Raw genomic sequence first — 22,687 nt, 5'->3', positions numbered from 1 at the left:
GAATCCACCAACCTCGCAAGTTTTCATTATTTGTCCAACTAAACCTTTCTTCGCCCCAGACATGTTTTTTCCTCCATCAATTGTCACACATTGCAGTTTATTCCACTCCAGGTTATATTCCGTCACAGTTTTTTGCAGTTCTTTGAAGATGTCTTCTCCAGTTACTGTGCTGTGCATGCTATGCACTGATGCTAACTCTTGTGTGACATCAAATTCGCTGTCGACACCACGAATGAACACTAAAAGTTGTGATGTATCACACACATCAGTTGACTCATCAAGTGCGAGAGAATACACAAGAACATTTTTTGCTTTTTCTGCAATTTGATTAACTATATTGCTTCCTATATCGTCAATTCTACGAGCAATAGTATTAGGTGCAAGACTTATAGTTTTGAACAAATTAGCTTTTTCTGGGCATAACTCTTCCACTGCTTCCATCATACACTCCTTAATAAGATCTCCGTCCGTGAATGGTTTTCCTCTTTTAGCCAAGGCATAAGCAACTTTATAACTGGCCCGAGTTAAAGCTTCATTTTCACTTTTCTTTTGCGTAAATAGAGCTTTTTGGGAAAGCAAATTGCGTTGCATCAATTGAAATTTTTCCGAACGCTGTTTTCCTGTGAATTTAGAATAACTTTGCTCGTGTTTTGTCTCATAGTGCCGACGCAAATTGTACTCCTTCAAAACTGCAACATTTTCATTGCATATGAGACACGAGGCTTTATCGCCCGCTTGTACAAAAAAGTACTTTAGGTTCCATTGCTCATTAAATATGCGGCATTCGCTGTCCACTTTTCTTTTCTTTTTTCCTTCCATAACTGAAGGAGATATCTGAACAAGGAAAAGATTTGAGAGTTTACGCTTACATCAGAGTCCTCATCATAGTCCCCCCTTATGTCTGTGCCATCCTCCAGATCCCCATTATATATGTATCTCAGATCACATCTGTGTCCCCATCAGAGTCTTCCACACGTCTGCGACCTCATCATAGCCTTCCACACGCCTGTGTCCCCATCAGAGCCTTCCACACGTCTGCGACCTCATCAGAGCCTCCCACACGTCTGCGACCTCATCATAGCCTTGCACGCGCCTGTGTCCCCATCAGAGCCTTCCACACGTCTGCGACCTCATCAGAGCCTTGCAAATGCCTGTGTCTCCATCAGAGCCTTGCACACGCCTGTGTCCCCATCAGAGCCTTGCACACGTCTGCGACCTCGTCATAGCCTTCCACACGCCTGTGTCCCCATCAGAGCCTTCCACACGTCTGCGACCTCATCATAGTCTTCCACACGTCTGCGACCTCATCATAGCCTTTCACACATCTGTGTCCCCTTCAGAGCCTTCCACACATCTGCGACCTCATCATAGCCTTCCACACGTCTGTGTCCCCATCAGAGCCTTCCACACGCCTGTGTCCCCATCAGAGCCTTCCACACGCCTGTGTCCCCATCATAGCCTTCCACACGCCTGTGTACCCATCAGAGCCTTCCACACGTCTGCGACCTCATCATAGCCTTCCACACGCCTGTGTGTCCCCATCAGAGCCTTCCACACGCCTGTGTCCCCAACAGAGCCTTCCACACGCCTGTGTCCCCATCAGAGCCTTCCACACGCCTGTGTACCCATCAGAGCCTTCCACACGCCTGTGTCCCCATCATAGCCTTCCACACGCCTGTGTACCCATCAGAGCCTTCCACACGTCTGCGACCTCATCATAGCCTTCCACACGCCTGTGTGTCCCCATCAGAGCCTTCCACACGCCTGTGTCCCCAACAGAGCCTTCCACACGCCTGTGTCCCCATCAGAGCCTTCCACACGCCTGTGTCCCCATCAGAGCCTTCCACACGCCTGTGACCTCATCATAGCCTTCCACACGTCTCTGTCCCCATCGGAGCCTTCCACACGTCTGTCCTCATCGGAGCCTTCCACACGCCTGTCCCCATCGGAGCCTTCCACACGCCTCTGTCCCCATCGGAGCCTTCCACACGTCTGTGTTCCCATCGGAGCCTTCCACACGTCTGTGTCCCTCATTAGAGACTCCCCATCATCTGTGTCCCCATCAGCAGCGTCCCCAGCAATATCCCCGTCGCCACAGCCATGTCCCCATCACCACAGCCATGTCCCCATCACCACAGCCGTGTCCCCATCCCCACAGCCGTGTCCCCATCCCCACAGCCGTGTCCCCATCACCACAGCCGTGTCCCCATCCCCACAGCAGTGTCCACAGCAATATCCCCATCAGAACAGCAATGTCCCCATCATCGCTGATGGGGACACCGCTGATGGGGACACCCGTGTTCCTATCAGCGGTGTCCCCATCAGCACAGCGGTGTCCCCATCAGCACAGCGGTGTCCCCATCAGCACAGCAATGTCCCCATCAGAACAGCAATGTCCCCATCAGAACAGCAATGTCCCCATCAGCATCGCTGATGGGGATGCCGCTGATGGGGACATTGCTGTGCTGATGGGGACATTGCTGTGCTGATGGGGACATTGCTGTGCTGATGGGGACACCGCTGATAAGGACACCATTGATGAGGACACCATTGATGGGGACACCCGTATCCCCATCAGCACAGCAATGTCCCCATCAGAACAGCAATTTCAGCATCAGCACAGCAATGTCCCCATCAGCGGTGTCCCCATTAGAAGCTGATGGGGACGCCGCTGATGGGGACATTGCTGTGCTGATGGGGACACCGCTGATGGGGACACCATTGATGGGGACACCCGTGTCCCCATCAGCACAGCAATGTCCTCATCAGAACAGCAATGTCAGCATCAGCACAGCAATGTCCCCATCAGCGGAGTCCCCATCAGCAGTGTCCCCATTAGCAGCTGATTGGAACACCACTGTGTCCCTATCAGCGGTGTCCCCATCAGAAAAACAATATTCCCATCAGAAAAACAATATTCCCATCAGAAAAACAATGTCCCCATCAGCGGAGTCCCTATCATCGCTGATAGGGACACTGCTGATGGGGACGCTGCTGTTGGGGACATTGCTGTGCTGATGGGGACACCATTGATGTGGGGACCCGTGTCCCTATCAGCGGTGTCCCCATCAGCACAGCAATGTCCCCATCAGCACAGCAATGTCCCCATCAGCACAGCAATGTCCCCATCAGCACAGCAATGTCCCCATCAGAACAGCAATGTCAGCATCAGCACAGCAATGTCCCCATCAGAACAGCAATGTCAGCATCAGCACAGCAATGTCCCCATCAGCACAGCAATGTCCCCATCAGCACAGCAATGTCCCCATCAGCACATTGCTGTGCTGATGGGGACATCAGCAATGTCCCCATCAGCACAGCAATGTCCCCATCAGAACAGCAATGTCAGCATCAGCACAGCAATGTCCCCATCAGCACAGCAATGTCCCCATCAGCACAGCAATGTCCCCATCAGCACAGCAATGTCAGCATCAGCACAGCAATGTCAGCATCAGCACAGCAATGTCCCCATCAGCATCTGATGGGGACATTGCTGTTCTGATGGGGACACCGCTGATGGGGACACCCGTGTCACCCTTAAGCACAGCAATGTCCCCATCAACGATGTCCCCATCAGAACAGCAATGTCCCCATCAGCGGAGTCCCCATTAGCAGCTGATAGGGGCCACCACTGATGGGGACACTGCTGTTGGGGACGCGGCTGATGGGGACACCCGTGTCCCTATCAGCGGTGTCCCCATCAGAACAGCAATGGCCAAATCAGAACAGCAATGTCCCCATCAGAAAAAAAATATTCCCATCAAAAAAACAATATTCCCATCAGAAAAACAATATTCCCATCATGGGGACACCCACTGATGGGGACGCTGCTGTTGGGGACATTGCTGTGCTGATGGGGACACCACTGATGGGGACACCATTGATGGGGACACCCGTGTCCCTATCAGCGTTGTCCCCATCAGCACAGCAATGTCCCCATCAGCGGTGTCCCCATCAGCACAGCAATGTCCCCATCAGCGGTGTCCCCATCAGCACAGCAATGTCCCCATCAGAACAGCAATGTCAGCATCAGCACAGCAATGTCCCCATTAATGATGTCCCCATCAGAACAGCAATGTCCCCATCAGCGGAGTCCCCATTAGCAGCTGATGGGGACACCACTGATGGGGACACTGCTGTTGGGGACGCGGTTGATGGGGACACCCGTGTCCCTATCAGTGGTGTCCCCATCAGAACAGCAATGTCCCCATCAGAATGGGGACGCTGATGGGGACATTGCTGTACTGATGGGGACACCATTGATGGGGACACCTTTGTCCCCATCAGCAGTGTGCCAATCAGCGGTGTCCTCAGCAATGTCCCCATCAGCACAGCAATGTTCACATCAGCAGTTTCCACATTAGCAGCGTCCCCATCATTGCTGATGGGGACGCCGCTGTGCTGATGTGGAAACCGATGATGGGTCACCGCTGATGGGGATACCCATGTCCCCATCAGCGGTGTCCCCAGCAATGTCCCATCAGAACAGCAATGTCCCCATCAGCAGTGTCCACCGCAACATCCCCATCAGCACAGCAATGTCCCTGTCAGCGGTGTCCCCAGCAGCATGTGTCCCCATCACCGCTGATGGGGACACCTCTGATGGGGACATTGCTGTGCTGATGGGGACATCGATTATGGGGTTACCGCTGATGGGGACATTGCTATCCTGATGGGGACACCATTGATGTGGACACCCATGTCCCCATCAGCAGTGTGCCAAATAGCGGTGTCCCCATCAGAACAGAATTGTCCCCATCAGCAGTGTGCCCATCATCGCTGATGGGGACACCTCTGATGGGGACATTGCTGTGCTGATGGGGACACCATTGATGGGGACACCCGTGTCCTCATCAACGGTGTCCCCATCAGAACAGCAATGTCCCCATCAGCACAGCAAAGTCCCCATCAGCAGTGTCCCCAGCAGCACAGCAATGTCCCCATCAGTATGTGTCCTCAGCAGCTTGTGTCCCCATCAGCGCAGCACAGCAATGTCAGCGTTCCCCATTGTGTCCCCATCAGCGTTGTGCAACACTTGCCTCCGCTGTAGCCGGCTTCTGCTCCTCTTCTTTTTTTTTTTTCTTCTTGGACTCCTGAGTCCCGACTCCCGCCCGCTGCTACACACGTGGATTTGTTATTTCAAACAGCGGGCGGGAAGAGGGGAGGTGCCGCACCTGTGACGTCACTGGTTGCCGGGACATCGGCGGTCCCAGCAGCCAATCAAAAAGCACAGCGTGACAGCATGGGCGGTTGTGCGGCTTTCGTTCCTGCAACCTGTCAGCTGCGGGCGGGCGCGGAATCGAACACACAACACAAGCGTGACAGCATGGGCGGTTGTGCGGATTTGGTTCCTGCAACCTGCCAGCTGCGGGCGGGCCGGATCGAACGCACAAGCGGGCCGGATGTGGCCCGCGGGCCGGGGTTTGGAGACCCCTGAGCTAGTGCATTGTTGGTTCACTTACCTTTTCCTTCGATTTCCCTTTTAAATGTTTTTTACTTTGAATTTCTCACTTCCTGTTCCTCCTCAGTAAGCTATTCTGGCTAACTAACCCCCAGCCAGAACAGCACAGAAGATGGGTGCAAGCTTACTGAGGAAGAACAGGAAGTGAGAAATTCATACAAAGAAAAAAAATAACATTTAGAAGGGAAATCTAAGGAAAAGGTAAGCGAACCAACAATTCAGTAGCTTAACCAGTTCCCGACCCCCGCATGTACATATACGTCCACAATATGGCACGTACAGGCACATGGGCGTACATGTACGTCCTCGCCTATTAGCGGGTGGGGGGTCCGATCGGGACCCCCCCCGCTACATGCGGAGGTCGGGTCCGCTCGGGGAGCGATCCGGGACCACGGCGCGGCTATTTGTTTATAGCCGCTCCGTCGCGATCGCTCCTCGGAGCTGAAGAACGGGGAGAGCCGTGTGTAAACACGGCTTCCCCGTGCTTCACTGTGTCGGCGCATCGATCGCGTCATTCCCTTTATAGGGAAGACACGATCGATGACGTCATTCCTACAGCCACACCCCCCTACAGTTGTAAACACATACTAGGTGCACCCTAACTCCTACAGCGCCACCTGTGGTTAACTCCCAAACTGCAACTGTCATTTTCACAATAAAGAATGCAATTTAAATGCATTTTTTGCTGTGAAAATGACAATGGTCCCAAAAATGTGTCAAAATTGTCCGAAGTGTCCGCCATAATGTTGCAGTCACGAAAAAAATTGCTGATCGCCGCCATTAGTAGTAAAAAAAAAAAATTTAATAAAAATGCAATAAAACTATCCCCTATTTTGTAAACGCTATAAATTTTGTGCAAACCAATCGATAAACGCTTATTGTGATTTTTTTTACTAAAAATAGGTAGAAGAATACGTATCGGCCTAAACTGAGGAAAAAAAATGTTTTTATATATGTTTTTGGGGGATATTTATTACAGCAAAAAGTAAAAAATATTGCATTTTTTTCAAAATTGTCGCTCTATTTTTGTTTATAGCGCAAAAACTAAAAACCGCAGATGTGATCAAATACCACCAAAAGAAAGCTCTATTTGTGGGGAAAAAAGGACGCCAATTTTGTTTGGGAGCCACGTCACACGACCGCGCAATTGTCTGTTAAAGCGACGCAGTCCCGAACTGTAAAAACACCTTGGGTCTTTAGGCTGCATATTGGTCCGGGGCTTAACTGGTTAAAGGAACCTATTTAGAAAAAAAAAAACCTTTACAACCCCTTTAAGGTTCTTTTTCTGTTTCCCAACATTTTGCCATGATTCTGTCATAGAAACAAAAAGCTGTTTGTTAATGCAGGAGCAGAGAACAACATTGGAGAAAAAATGATTTTCAAATATTGTTTTTTCAGTATGTAGCCAATTTTGTCTTATGATGAAAATGAAAATCAGTCAAGAGGGGAGCACTCTATGAGCTTTTCAATGTTGATGCCGCCTGCCTCACTAAATATTGTCTTAGAATGCTAAGGTTTGTTATGGCCAAAATATAGGCTTTTTGTATGTATGGTTTTCTCTGAGAAATTACTTTGGAAAAAATAGCATGCATCTGCCAAACTTGATGTAGTTAAGTCACCGGTCCACTTTACAGGACTTTTTAAAGACTACAGAACAGTCAAGTTAAGCCAACTCCATCCTGTTGGGCACAATAAAGAACCAAGCCCTTTCCAGAGGAGTTGATAAAGTTGGGCATACCAAGTTATCACTGCAATCAGAACTCCGGTATACAAATATTTTGAAAAGGCCTACCAATGTCACAAAATATTAAAACATGGTGGGTTAAGGGACGGGGGTGGAATGAGGGTGGGATGAGGGTTTGTTCGGCTAGGGGAAATTAATGTATTTATTCACGTATTTAAGTATTTTTTTTTCTTCTTTTGTATATTTATTGACATATATTTAAATGCACTTTTGCAATAACAAAAAATGTTTCCAACCATGATGCGAACTAAGGAGACTGCGAATTGAACGCAAATTGATTAAGTCTCCTGATAGTTCTCTGAGGCGGAATAAAAAAAAAGAAAAAAAAAAAAACATGGTGGGAAAATAATAGACAAACTATCCTGACTCGCCTATTGGCTAGCATGTGCTGCAACTGAAGTGACGGTTATGATTAAGCAAATTTGTTAATGAAACGCGTTAACTGTGCTGCTCATGTATCGTGTCCATTTAATGTCTGATGTCTTATATAGATTTTATGAAATAAAGTTACTAATTTTTCTGAAGATTGGAGTGCGGTCATCTCCTTTGCATATCTCTTCAAGCTACCCAGTTCACTGACTGGGCCGGCACCTGATCCTCGGCCCAATGATTGGATCACCTGGAACGCTGTTGCTTCTCTCATTGTTGCTTACTACAACTAAAGTGGCCTTGTCTAACCTGTACTGTGAATTAATGTGGTTTGATATACTACTTGTCATCATTTGTTTAACTTCACCTTGACATTACAATTTCAGTTAAGATTGTTTAAATAATATTTTTGCAACAAAACAGGTTGAACAATAGGACCCAAAATTAAAATCTTCATTTAGTGGTTTTACATGGAAGGCTGTAAGGTGAGTTTTATGTGTCACTATGGGGCTGATTTACCAAGCCTTTACTCCATGACTCATGGAGTAAAAGCAGGAGTAGCAGCCGTTTTGCCATTTACTAAAGAAATACGCTGCTAGTGCAGTGTATTTCCCTAGTTACTAATGTGCTCCGTGCGCCCAGGAGAGGGTGCATTGTGCACCAGTACAGACCTGGCGCACGGCACATTAAACTGTAAATTGCGGGGGTTTGGGCGGGAGTTTATTAGGGGGGGAGGTGGGGGGATGCAGGGGAAGTGAAGTGACATGTGTTTTGAAGTGTTTGGCGGGCCGAATTGAAAGGGAAAGTGTTTTTTGAAAACAGATCCCCGTACGCTTGCACAGTGCGCCTGAACCTCGGGAGGTTCATTTGCATACTGGGCATGCGCAGAGAGAAAAGTCAGGGATTCCCGTGCGCCTTGTCAGTACGCCGTGAAAATCTTGGTAAATACCAAGCGGCGTACCCGTGAATGCGCTGCGTGACGCGGCGCACGGGAATCTCCGAGCTGTTTTCAGCCCTGAAGGGGAACTCCGCGCCAAATTTCAAACTTGAAATCGGCGCGGGTCCCCCTCCAGGGCTACATTAGGCTCTTAGGCTTGGTCCGGAACGTGAGGGGTTAAACCCGCGCCGATTCGGCGCGGGGGTCCCCCCCAGATCCAAACCAAGCCCTCATCCCAAGCATGCAGTCTGGCCCGGACAGGAATGGGGGCGGGGACGAGCGAGCGCCCCCCCCCCCCCTCCTGAGCCGTACCAGACCGCATGCCCTCAACATGGGGGAGTGTGTGCTGTGGGGGAGGGGGGCACTGCCCCCCCACCCCACAGCACTCTTGCCCCCATGTCGATAGGGACAAGAGCCTCTTCCCGACAACCCTTGCCATTGGTTGTCGGGGTATGCGGGCGGGGCTAATCGGAATCTGCGAGCTCCCTTTAATAAGGGGGCCCCCAGATGCCGGACCCCCACCCTATGTGAATGAGTATGGGGTACATCGTACCTCTACCCATTCACATGGGGGAAATGTAAAGTAAAATAAAACACCACACACAATAAAATATTTTATTAATCTGCTCCGGAGCCCCCCCTTTCTTCTTTAGCTCTCTTAGAAGGGGGGGTTTCTTCTCTCCCGATCTTCTGCCGGGACCCTGGGCTTCGGTGATTTCTGCCGGGGGAGGGCGCCATCCCTCGGTCCTCTCCGGAGCCTTCCGCCGGATGCCCCCACCCCATTTAAGCTCTTTTTCATTAGGGAGGGGCATCCGGACTTCGGGGTCTTCTGCCGGGGGATGGCGCCTATCCCCCGGTCTTTCCGGTGCCTTCCGCCAGGGTTCCGGTCTTCCTGGTCTTCTGCCGGGGGTGCGCCAACTCCCCGGTCTTTTCTCTGCTCCCTCTTCTGCCTGGCTCCCCCGCGGAGCCAGGGCTTTCTTCCGTCTTCTTTTTTCTCTCTTCCTTCTTCTGCCTGTCTCCTCCGGGAGCACAGGGCTTGTCTGCGCTGTCCTCTCCCTTCTCTTCCATTGGATGTTGACACGACGAGGTTCCGCGCTGACATGCCGTGTCAGCGGCGGGCATGGACTTATATAGGGCAATGCCACCATGTGACCTCAACCCATGTGACATCACATTCCCTGGGCATGATGGGAATGTGATGTCACATGGGTTGAGGTCACATGGTGGCATTGCCCTATATAAGTCCATGCCCACTGCTCAGACGGCATTCCAGCGCCGGACCTCGTCGTGTCAACATCGAATGGAAGAGAAGGGAGAAGACAGCGGAGACAAGCCCTGTGCTCCGCGGAGGAGACAGGCAGAAGCGGAAGGCATCGCAGAAGCCCGGAGAGTGGCGCCCTCCGGCGGAAGACACCGTACAAGCCCGGGACCCTCCCCCAAAGGCAGGAGCCTCCCTGGTGAAGGGGGTCCCGGTGAATTACGTCGCTGAAGACGGGGGTGGGGTGCCAGTGCACCCCCCCCGCAGAAACCGTCGTGGAAGCCCGGGACCCTCCCCCAAAGGCAGGAGCCTCCCTGGTGAAGGGGGTCCCGGTGAATTACGTCGCTGAAGATGGGGGTGGGGTGCCAGTGCACCCCCCCCCCGCAGAAACCGTCGTAGTAGCCCGGGACCCTCCCCCAAAGGCAGGAGCCTCACTGGTGAAGGGGGTTCCGGCAGAAGATGGCGAAGCCCGGGGCCTAATGGGGTGGGGGGCCCCGGCAGAAGACCCCCGGCTGACTAATAAATTAATTTATTCATGTGTGGTGTATTATTTTTTTCCATTTTTTTCCCCAGGTGAATGGGTAGGGGTACAATGTACCCCCATACTCATTCACATAGGGTGGGGGGCCGGAATCTGGGGACCCCTTTATTAAAGGGGTCTCTCAGATTCTGATAAGCCCTCCGCCCGCATACCCCGACAACCAACGGCCAGGGTTGTCGGGAAGAGGCTCTTGTCCCTATCGACATGGGGACAAGAGTGCTTTGGGTTGGGGGGGCAGTGCCCCCCTCCCCCACAGCACACACTCCCCCATGTTGAGGGCATGTGGTCTGGTATGGCTCAGGAGGGAGGGGGGCGCTCGCTCGTCCCCACCCCCATTCCTGTCTGACCAGACTGCGTGCCTGGGATAATGGCTTGGTTTGGATCTTGGGGGGGACCCCACGCTATTTTTTTTGCGCGGGTTTAACCCCTTATGTTCCAGACCAAGCCTAAGAGCCTGGTATGCACCTGGAGGGAACCCACCTTATTTTTTTTCCGGGGGTCTGGAGTTCCCCTTCATGAACAGCGATCTGTCATTTACACATGTCAGTCCCCCCCCCCCCTACAGTTAGAACACACCCAGGGAACATATTTAACCCCTCCCTCGCACCTAGTGTTAACCCCTTCCCTGCCAGTGGCATTTTTTGAGTAAGCAATGCATTTTTTACAGCACTGATCGCTAGAAAAATGCCAATGGTTCCAAAAAACTGTTCGATGTGTCCGCCATAATGTCGCAGTACCGATAAAAATCGCTGATCGCCCCAATAACTAGTTAAAACAACAACAAAAAAAAATTTGTAGACGCTATAACTTTTGCAAAAACCAAACACTAAACGCTATTTGCGATTTTTTGGAACCAAAAAGATGTAGAATACGTATCGGCCTAAACTGAGGTTTTTTTTAGTTTTTTGAATATATATTTTTGGGGATATTTATTATAGCAAAAAGTAAAAATAATTTTTACATATGTGGGCGGGACTTACGCAAGTCCCGCCCACATATATAAACATCGTTCAAACCACACATGTGAGGTATTGACGCGTGCGTTAGAGCGAGAGCAATACTTTTACCACTAGACCTTCTTTGTAACTATAAACTGGTAACCTGGAAAAAAAAGAAAAAGGTCACCTATGGGGATATTCACGGAATTCATTTTGGCCCCATTGCAGGAGTGTTTCCAATAGTAAAGCGTGACATGTAAGGTATCTATTTACTCAGTGTAACATCATCTTTCACATTATCCCCAAAAATTGGGCTCACTTTTGTGTTTTGTTAATTTTTAACCACTTGAGCCCGGACCATATTTCTGGTCAATGACCGGGCAAGTTTTTGTGATTCGGCGCGGCGTCGCTTTAACTGACAATTGCGCAGTCGTGCGACGTGACTCCCAAACAAAATTGGCAACCTTTTTTTTCACACAAATAGATTATTAAATGTGCGTGTTTACTTCTGTCTTTAACACCTCCCCTTCAGGCTGGAAAGCATCAGATCAGGGGAAACCAAAAAAAAAAAGCTCTCATTCCATTGCAGCTTGGTTCCTACATGTGTGATGAACTGAGCATGCTCAAACACTTAGAAAAAAAATATCCTTTCTTTTTAAAAGGTGAAAAACACTCATTGGATGCTCATAGAGCGTGGTTTGGGTTAATTGCAGGTGTGCCCAATTACAAGCTCACCCAAACTAGAGACTGCAATTTGGTCATGTGATTTCAATTGCTTCATTACTAGCACTGTTATAAAAAGCTTGGATCGATCAGTCCTCAGCTGCCCTCAGAAGGGGCAGGCTGGCAGAAATGCTGTTGCTAAACACAAATGTGGTTTGTTGCATGGGTTTTGTTTTATTTTGCCAATGGTTTTGGTTTATTTTTAAATGATGTTCACTTTGATGTATTTGTCTATGTGGCCTTATTTTCTGAAAAATGTGTAAAGCTATGGTTAATTAGAATTTTGAAATGTATTTTTGTTTGTTTGTCTTTTTTTGCTTTCCTTGTTTTGTTGACCAATAAAAATTACTTTAAAATTGTTAAGTTTGTCTTTTGTTACTTTTTCATGCTACATATGTTGACAGCTGCAGCTGAACTAGGTTAGGGCCTAACAAATTATGTGTGATTTTTGTCTAAGCTTCTTTCCTGGTGTGTAATCATGAAATGTTTGCCATGTTTATTCTCCATGACTTTCAAGACAAAAACTGGTAAGTATTTTATTTATTCTGCAGTGGTCCTCAGCCCTCAAGTACCCCCGACAGGACATGTTTTGGGGATTTCTCTTATCAAGAATTGCTGTCCAGACTATTTTAAAGCACATGTGCAAGATGAAGGAAAACCTGCAAACATGGCCTGTGGGGGGGGGGGGTTTGCTATTGGTGGACAGGCTTGACGTGCTGATTTACAGCACTGTGCTTAAATCTAGCGCAAGGCAATCCTATTCAAATTGTGGGTGTTTGAGGGAAGCCAAGTGAGTGTTAGAACCCCTGCTTTGTGTTTTTTTATTTTTGTGTTGAGCTTTGTGTCCCTTTTCTTAAAATTGGCTTCACTTCCTGTCACACAGCTGAACAGGAAGTGAGGTTAAAACCCTACCAGTGTCATTTCTTGGGGACACCGGTCAATCTAACTAGTGTCCCCATTAAGCAAATTGCACTCCAGCACTGCTGTGTACACCCCAAATCATGGGTCTTCAAACTACGGCCCTCCAGTTGTTCAGGAACTACAATTCCCATCATGCCTAGTCATGTCTGTGAATGTCAGTGCATTACAAGGCCTCATGGGATGTGTAGTTCTACAACAGCTGGAGGGCCGTAGTTTGAGGATCCCTGCCCCAAATGATTATTTAGTTTGGGGTTTAGTAAAGGCAAAGCCACTCTGCAGTACAAGCATAGTTGCTGAAAATCAGAGAGGAAGCACTGATGGTTTTAACATCCAATCCTGTAGAAGCAAAGTTGTTTTGTTTTCTTCCTTGCTTTGCACTTGTAGGAGTGGATTTGCCTTTAGTAAATGGACCCCAAAGTCCAAGATCCCTAATAATTTGGGGTGTACACAGCAAAATGCTAGAGTGCAATTTACATAATGGGAAACTATTTAGATTGATCTCTGTGTCCCCAAGAAAATATATTAGTAAGGTTTTACCCTCACTTCCTGTTTGGCTATGTGACAGGAAGTGAATGAATTAGAAAGGGTGAAGACACCTCACAAATGTTGTCACTATCAGGGGTGCAGACATCCCCAAAAAAATGAGCAGATAATACTTATTTGCAAATTAATAATTTTTTAGTTAACATTGGGTGGGGTGCTCTAACACACACATTCCTACATATTAGCAACGCTCTATCCTGGCCTATTGGCATGGTTATATTTTCTTAGGGCTCTCAATAAAACTCTATGAAATTTGTGCTTAAACTAGAACCAGGGGCGGACTGACAACTCATGGGGCCCCTGGGCAATAGAAGATTATGGGGCCCCTGGGCTTACAGATGACCACCACGCCAGGAGGTAGTGCAGAGGCGGGCAGCTAAAATCTTGGGATATTCACATTAAAAGCATGTCATTTTCGGACATATCAGGGACAGATCTAAAAAAAACACAGATTTTTACATACTGTCCCTGGTTTTACTGAGCCTGGCAACCCGGATGGGGCCCCCTAGTGGCATGGGGCCCTCGGGCAGTGCCCGAGTGACTCAATGGTCAGTCCGCCCCTGACAAGAACTATAATCAACAAGTTTTATTTTCTTTCATTTTGGATAGAGTGAGGGAGGGTTATAGGCCCTGTCAGTTTATTTTGTATTATCTGTGTCCAATTGGGGAGATTTGCCTTCACTTCCTGCCCCATAGCCAAACAGGAAGTGAGAGAAAAACTATGCAAATTAACCACTTCCCGCCCAGCCTATGGCCGATTTACGTCCGGGAAGTGGTTACACAATCCTGACAGGACGTCCTGCAGGATTTCATGCCGCACGCGCCTGTGGGGGCACGCAGCGCGGCGATCGGTGATGCGGGGTGTCAGTCTGACACCCTGCATCTCCGATCTCGGTAAAGAGTCTCTCACGGAGACGGAGACTCTTTACCACGTGATCAGCCGTGTCCAATCACGGCTGATCACGATGTAAACAGGAAGAGCCATCGATGGCTCTTCCTCACTCGCGTCTTACAGACGCGAGTATAGGAGAGCCGATCGGCGGCTCTCCTGACAGGGGGCGTTCGCGCTGATTGTTTATCAGCGCAGCCCCCCCTCGGATCACCACACTGGACTACCAGGGATGCCCACCCTGGACCACCAGGGTGTGCAAAAACAAAAAAAATATAGAACAAAAAAACAAAAAGCATTAAAAAATAAGAAAAAAGATGCCAATCAGTGCCCACAAATGGGCACTGACTGGGAAAATCAGTGCCACCCCACAGTGCCCATCCATGCACAGTGCCCACCTGTGCCACCCATAAGTATCCATCAGTGCCACCCATAAGTGCCGCCCATAAGTATCCATCAGTGCCACCCATAAGTGCCGCCCATCTGTGCCGCCCATGAGTGCCCATCAGTGCCGCCTATGAGTGCCCATCAGTGCCGCATAGCAGCGCCGCCAATCAATGCCACCTCATCTGTGCCGTCAGTACTACCTCATCAATGTCCATCAGTGCCATCTCATCGGGGCCCATCAGTGCCGCCATATCAGTGCCCGTAATTGAAAGAGAAAAACTTATTTACAAAAAAATTAACCTAAAAAAAGAAAAAGGTTTTTTTGTTTCAAAATTTGCAGTCTTTTTTTAGTTGTTGCGCAAAAAAAAAAACGCAGAGGTGATCAAATAACAACAAAAGAAAGCTCTATTTGTGGGGAAAAAAGGACGCCAATTTTGTTTGGGTACAGTGTTGTATGACCGCGCAATTGCCATTCAAAGTGCGACAGTGTTGAAAGCTGAAAATTGGCTTGGGCGGGAAGGTGCGTAAGTGCCTGGTATGGAAGTGGTTAAGGGAATCCAGTGCCCCCCCAGAACTAGTGTGTGGGTCCCCTGAAAATTACTGGGCGGGGTTATACAAAAACAGGGTGTGACCTTGACAGGAAGGGGTGGGTCATTTTTCTATTAGGAGGTGCAGATATGTAGTCAGGCCTTGGGCAGAACCAAACCTTAATATACTACTGCATATTAGGGCTTATTTAGACCGGAACCGATTTACAGCGTGTTTTTATATTGTGGGAGGAAACCCACGCAGGCACAGGGAGAACATGCAAACTCCATGCAGATGCTGTCACGGGCGGGATTCGAACCAACGACTCTTTTGCTGCTAGGTCAAAGTGCTATACACTACACCACTGTGGTGAACGAACATGATTGCAGCTGAAAGCATGAGATCTTTTTTTTTTTTTTGCAATACCATGCTTTCCAGCCTTATTGACCCCGCCTCTCTCCATAAAGAGGACCTGTCACACACTAGTCCTATTACAAGGGATGTTTACATTCCTTGTAATAGGAAGAAAACTGATCATTTTTTTTTTATTTTTTTATTTCAGTGTAAAACATTATAAAACTAAATAAAAATAAATAAGAAAACCCCCAAAAAATTTTTTAAAGCGCCCCGTCGCGACGAGCTCGCGCACAGAAGCAAACGCATACGCGAGTAGCGCCCGCATATGAAAACAGTATTCAAACCACACAAGTGAGGTATCGCCGCGATCGTTAGAGTGAGAGCAATAATTCTAGCCCTAGACCTACTCTGCAACTCAAAAAATGCAACCTGTAGAATTTTTTAAACGTCGCCTATCGAGTTTTTTAAAGGGTAAAAGTTTGACGCCATGCCACGAGCGGGCGCAATTTTTAAGCGTGACATGTTGGGTATCATTTTACTCGGCGTAACATTATCTTTCACAATATAGAAAAAAATTGGGCAAAATGTATTGTTGTCTTATTTTTTAATTCAAAAAAGTGATTTTTATCCAAAAAAAGTGCGCTTGTAAGACCGCTGCGCAAATACGGTGTGACAAAAAGTATTGCAATGACTGCCATTTTATTCCCTAGGATGTCTGCTAAAAAAAAATATATAATGTTTGGGGGTTCTGATTAATTTTCTAGCCAAAAAATTGTGATTTTCACATGAAGGAGAGAAGTGCCAGAATTAACCCGGTGGGCAAGTGGTTAAAGTACTCATGGCTATAAAGAATAGAGTCATTGCTCATTAAAAAAAAAAAAAAAAAAAGGGGGTCCCTCCAAATTTAATTACCAGGCCCTTCAGGTCTGGAATGGATATTAAGGGGAACCCCGCCGTAAAAACCCCCCAAAAAAAAGACGTGCGGTTCCCGGCAAATATCCATTCCAGACCCTTCAGGTCTGGTGTGGATTTTAAGGGGAACTCCACCCCAAATTGAAAAAAAAAATGGCGTGGAGTCCCCCTAAAAATCCACACCAGACCCTTATCCGAGCACGTTGACCTGGCCGGCCGCAGAAAAGAGGGGGGGACAGAGTGCGGCCCCCCCCCTCTCCTGAACCGCACCAGGCCACATGCCCTCAACATGGGGAGGATGTCCCCATGTTGATGGGGACAAGGGTCTCATCCCCACAACCCTTGCCCGGTGGTTGTGGGGGTATGCGGGCGGGAGGTTTATCAGAATCTGGAAGACCCCTTTAACAAAGGGGACCCCCAGATCCTGACCCCCCCCCTGTGTGAAATGGTAATGGGGTACATTGTACCTCTACCATTTCACCCCAAAAAAAATGTCAAAGTGATAAAAATGACAGTAGCCGGTTTTTGACAAATCTTTTAATAAAATCTTCTTTTCTTCTTTCCTTCGGGGTTCTTCCGCTGCTTCTTTCTTCTCGTCCACATCTTGCCCGACGTCTTCTTCTATCTTCTCCGTCCGTCCTTCCGCCTTCTGGTCCCGCATCTTGCCCGTTGTCTTCTCCGTCCGCCTCCTCGTCCGCATCTTGGGTCTTCTGCGGTCTTCTTCTCGGTCCGCCGCCTTCTCGTCCCCTGCGTTTGAATTGTAATTGGCCGCCGTTTTCCCGCTCCTGGGACCCGCCCCCCTCTGACGCCACAAGTAAACTCCTTAGAAGGTCATGTGCGTCAGAGGGGGGCGGGGTCGCAGAGCGTCACACAGCGGGGGAATTCAATTTCAATCGCGCCGCCCGGAGAAGAAGTTCCCGCCGTGTCACACTCATGTGACCCCGCCCCCCTCTGACGCACATGACCTTCTAAGGAGTTTACTTGTGGCGTCAGAGGGGGGCGGGGTCACATGAGTGTGACACGGCGTGAACTTCTTCTCCGGGCGGCGCGATTGAAATTGAATTCCCCCGCTGTGTGACGCTCTGCGACCCCGCCCCCCTCTGACGCACATGACCTTCTAAGGAGTTTACTTGTGGCGTCAGAGGGGGGCGGGTCCCAGGAGCGGGAAAACGGCGGCCAATTACAATTCAAACGCAGGGGACGAGAAGGCGGCGGACCGAGAAGAAGACCGCAGAAGACCCAAGATGCGGACGAGGAGGCGGACGGAGAAGACAACGGGCAAGATGCGGGACCAGAAGGCGGAAGGACGGACGGAGAAGATAGAAGAAGACGTCGGGCAAGATGTGGACGAGAAGAAAGAAGCAGCGGAAGAACCCCGAAGGAAAGAAGAAAAGAAGATTTTATTAAAAGATTTGTCAAAAACCGGCTACTGTCATTTTTATCACTTTGACATTTTTTTTGGGGTGAAATGGTAGAGGTACAATGTACCCCATTACCATTTCACACAGGGGGGGGGTCAGGATCTGGGGGTCCCCTTTGTTAAAGGGGTCTTCCAGATTCTGATAAACCTCCCGCCCGCATACCCCCACAACCACCGGGCAAGGGTTGTGGGGATGAGACCCTTGTCCCCATCAACATGGGGACATCCTCCCCATGTTGAGGGCATGTGGCCTGGTGCGGTTCAGGAGAGGGGGGGGGCCGCACTCTGTCCCCCCCTCTTTTCTGCGGCCGGCCAGGTCAACGTGCTCGGATAAGGGTCTGGTGTGGATTTTTAGGGGGACTCCACGCCATTTTTTTTTTCAATTTGGGGTGGAGTTCCCCTTAAAATCCACACCAGACCTGAAGGGTCTGGAATGGATATTTGCCGGGAACCGCACGTCTTTTTTTTTTTTGGTTTTTACGGCGGGGTTCCCCTTAATATCCATTCCAGACCTGAAGGGCCTGGTAATTTAATTTGGGGGAACCCCTACACATTTTTTTGTTTGTTTTATGAATGAATCCCTTTAGAATTGTCAGAGCCGACAATTCATTATAGCCGCGTGTGAAATTTTAAATGACTTTTTTCCTTCAGAATGTCACTTTGTGCAGGGGGAGTTCTAAGTGCGGGAAAAATGCGCTATTTCACATGCTGACATTACACCCCCCCTAGGTACGAAATTTAAAGGAATATTTCACTTTTATTGTTTCACTTTAAGAATTATTAATTTCACTGCTCCCGAAAAAACGGCCGTTTTAAAAAATAAAAAAAGCATTGATACATGTTCCCTGGGGCAGGACTGAGGTCCCCAAACACTTTTTAGGACTAAACTTGCAGATTAGCCTTTAAAATGAACACTTTTGATTTCTCCCATAGACTTCTATAGGGAGTTCGGCGCGGCTTTACATATTAGTTTCAATGCGCCGGCTGCTACGCTGGTTCATGCGCCTGATTAAGCCTCCACCCGGAGTACTAATTAATGCATGAACCAGCGCAGCGCACATAGCTTAGTAAATCAGGCCCTATGTCTGCTACCTACATAGTGACCTTTAATTTCCAGTCCAGATCCCTATGTATGATTTAAAGCTTCCATGTAAACATACAAAATGTTTTTTTTTTCTGTATTTCTGTACAGAACATGCGCCAGCCGGTTTAGATGATGCCAATCTTGTTAGCGACATCTAGCACGTCATAATCGGGAGCAAGACGAACATATGCCTTCTTCTCACCCTCTGGCCTAATGAGGGTGTTCACTTTGGCGACATCAATGTCATACAACTTCTTCACGGCTTGTTTAATCTGGTGCTTGTTTGCTTTGACATCAACAATGAAAACCAGAGTGTTATTGTCCTCAATCTTCTTCATTGCGGACTCAGTGGTCAGAGGGAACTTAATGATGGCATAATGGTCAAGCTTGTTCCGTGTGGGGGCACTTTTCCTTGGGTATTTGGGTTGCCTCCTCAGCCTCAAGGTTTTGGGTCTCCGGAATGTAGGAGCGGTTCGGATCTTCTTCTTCTTCTTGTGACTGTGTACTCCTTTTAGCACGGCCTTTTTGGCCTTCAGAGCCTTAGACTTTGCTTCAGTCTTGGCAGGGACAGCTTCCTTCTTCGCCTTCGGTGCCATCTTGGGGAAAAGGAAGTGCGAGGGGGCTCCCCTCATACAAAATGTTTTTAACCAAGCAATACCTATAAAAAACAATGTATGTCCTAATCTTTCCTACTTTCCATGCTGCCAAACACTTCTGTGATCCTGAGAAATCATCTATTAAAGCCCACAAGGCAACTGGCACTTACAGGACTGTCAATCTCCTGGGTCCCCATTAGCATTCACATTGGCTCCTACCTCTGACCTTCACTTCGGTGCTGTATCCTGAATTGGGTGGAGGTCAGAGGAAGGAACCAGCAAAAGATGTGGGGAAGTGTTGGCTCACCACTGGCGTGGTGTTTGGTGACAGGCAACAAGAAATTGACATACACACTTTTTTGTTACACCAGTATGTTTCAAATTACGTATAAAATATAAGAACTTTTTGCAGTATACACAAACTCAACTAAAAAAACATCACTAGATATGCCAAATAATTATTTGTTGAATTCAAAAAGAAATGTAAAAATAGCACATTATTTAAACCAGTGTTTCTCAACTCCAGTCCTCAAGGCGCACCAACAGGTCATGTTTTCAGGATTTCCCTCAGATGAAATGGCTGTGGTAATTACTAAGGCAGTGAAACTGATTAAAACCCCTGTGCAAAATAATGGAAAGCCTGAAAACATGACCTGTTGGGGCGCCTTGAGGACTGGAGTTGAGAAACACTGATTTAAACTGTACAATTATTCTAAGGCCCCGTACACACGACCAAACATGTATGCTGAAACTGGTCCGCGGGCCAGTTTCAGCAGACATGTTTGGTCGTGTGTGGGCGCGAGCGGGCCGAATTCCAGCAAACATTTGCCCGCCGGGCCTTTTCCCAGCGGACAAATATTCCTGGACGTGTTGTAAAACCGTCCGCTGGAATCCTGCCCGCTCGGACATGTACGGTCGTCAGTACAGACCTACCGTACATGTCCAGGTGCCCGCCGTCCCTCGCATGCGTCGAATGACTTTGACGCATGCGTGGAAGCCTTTAAATGGCAGGCCCGCCCACGTCTCCGCGTCATCGCCGCGTCATCGTCGCGGCGACGACGCGAACACGCCCCGCGTATTGTTTACGCGCGGACTTCTGTACGATGGTGTGTACAACCATCGTACAGAAGCCCTCTGGCAGATATGTACGGTGAAAATGGTCCGACGAACCGCTTTCACCGTACATGTTTGTTCGTGAGTACCCGGCCTTACAGTTAAACATTTTCTTCATTAAACAGGTACGTGGTTACTCCCTTGTTCTGATGAGTATGTTTGAAAATCAAGGGAAACCGCAAACTGTGAGTTTGTAAATTCTTGTGATCATTCCAACCTTTTCTTAGCTTTGAGTCCATTAAAACATGCAAACATTTGTTGGTAAAGCAGAATAAGTGCCAGACAGAGATAAATGCCATTAAAACCATAAATGGTTCCTGCAGTCTAAATGTTACCATTTATCTTACAAACAGAAAGCTATTCTGTATGTGGCGTGAAAAAAGTTCATCCACTGGTCAGAATGAAGACATTTCAGGTGCACTTCCTTACAGCAATCAGATCATTAACCTCCCTGGCGGTATGATTCTTTCAGAAAAAACATGCTGAAAGCGGTACCATTATTTGCAAGGAAATTTGGCGTTTTATATTGTAGGTCTGTAATTTTTAGAAATAACTCACTTAAATCTGACCAAACAAGATTCTAATAGGCATCCCGGGTATGACATTTTTTTAAAAACAAAATTATAAATTATAATATAATAAATAATTATAAATAATTATAACAAATAATAATATAATTATAATAAAAATTATTCAATAATGTAATCAAATCAAAATCACTGAAATTTGCTCAGTTGCAGAATTGTCGCTGTCATTATTTTTTTTTTTTTATGACGAATTTCCCCACAAATCGCTTTCGCACAATTCTGCAAGTGATTATAATTTATTATCGCTGTTTTTTAGCTGATCTAAAACTATTTTTGACATAAAGGGACATTTTTGGTTGCTATGGACAATCTACAGTTTGCAGGGAGAAAGAAACGTTTTTATTATATAAAATGACATGCATGACACAGGACAGACCACTAGGGACAAGGGGGGTGTGTTTTTTTTACATACAGTACTGTAATCTATAAGATTACAGTATACTGTATGTAAAGTGTTTGTTTACTTTTTTGAATTTGGCGCCGTTCTCCGTCCCCGTGCGTCGTAACGTCGCAGGGAACAGAGATCGGCGGCACAGGAGGACGCTGTGTGAATCGAGCGAGGTCCCGCTCTCTCACACAGCGCGGTGGCATCGCTGGATCCAGGGACAAGGTAAGTAAACCATGCCTGTGGATCTAGCGAGGCAAGCCCGAGTCTGACTCGGGGTTACCGCTCGCAGCAGGAAAATCTAACCCCGAGTCAGACTCGGGAATACCGCCAGGCAGGTTAAACTACAGTAAGAGTGTTGGAATGACTATGATGGATGGCGACATCAATATAAAGTTCGAGTAAGTGGTATATCATAAGCACACAGGTTGCTTGTCAAAAGTTTAATAGTCACATAAAATGGAGCTTTTATGTGATAATTAAAAATTGCTTCAGACAAGCAATATCACATACTAAAGTTCATACGCTGGTGGTGACAATTTAAACAAGTTCTTATTTACTGCTAAATACCGTATTTATCGGCGTATAACACGCACAGGCGTATAACACGCACCCTAACTTTAAGGGGGAAGTTTCAGGAAAAAAAAAACTTTCCACAGCCCCCTGCGTATAACACACAGGCACAGTTTACCCTAAATTTCCAGGGTAAAAAAAGTGAGTGTTAAACGCCAATAAATACAGTATGTGTTATTAAACTGATACTAAACATGCACTGTTTAATTTACATTGTCTTTTCTCTTTCTGTGTGTGGATGATGGCATGTAAATATTTTAATTAAAATAAAGAACTAAGTACCTTTTCTCTAATCGATATACAGCTGTCACATGATAGATCTTTCCCAGCCTGTCTGCAGTGAAACATATGTAGGAGGAGATTCTAGTCCTCTGCTGCTAGTTGCAAATAAAAAACAGCCTTAGGAATACAGGGTAAAAAT

The 22,687-nt window shown here is 47.7% G+C and overlaps 1 protein-coding gene across 1 annotated transcript; it reads right to left on the bottom strand.

The window, feature by feature from the left end:
• Positions 1-19,107: 19,107 nt before the first annotated feature.
• On the bottom strand, positions 19,108-22,196 carry LOC120925034 (60S ribosomal protein L23a-like). The gene is made up of 2 exons (XM_040335933.1): positions 22,191-22,196; positions 19,108-19,639 (listed from the first exon to the last, which is right to left on the bottom strand). Exon 2 carries the CDS (start codon positions 19,606-19,608, stop codon positions 19,138-19,140), a length of 471 nt encoding a protein of 156 aa, XP_040191867.1. The 5' UTR covers positions 19,609-19,639; positions 22,191-22,196; the 3' UTR covers positions 19,108-19,137.
• Positions 22,197-22,687: the final 491 nt, after the last annotated feature.

Source organism: Rana temporaria, chromosome 1, assembly GCF_905171775.1.
Source record: "Rana temporaria chromosome 1, aRanTem1.1, whole genome shotgun sequence".
Classification (NCBI taxonomy): domain Eukaryota; kingdom Metazoa; phylum Chordata; class Amphibia; order Anura; family Ranidae; genus Rana; species Rana temporaria.
The sequence above is the reverse complement of the archived record's forward strand: the minus strand, read 5'-3'. Positions and strand labels throughout refer to the sequence as shown.

Excerpts from the sequence above, each read along its gene's own strand:
- LOC120925034 (XM_040335933.1), bottom strand. The coding sequence starts at position 19,608 with ATGGCACCGAAGGCGAAGAAGGAAGCTGTCCCTGCCAAGACTGAAGCA.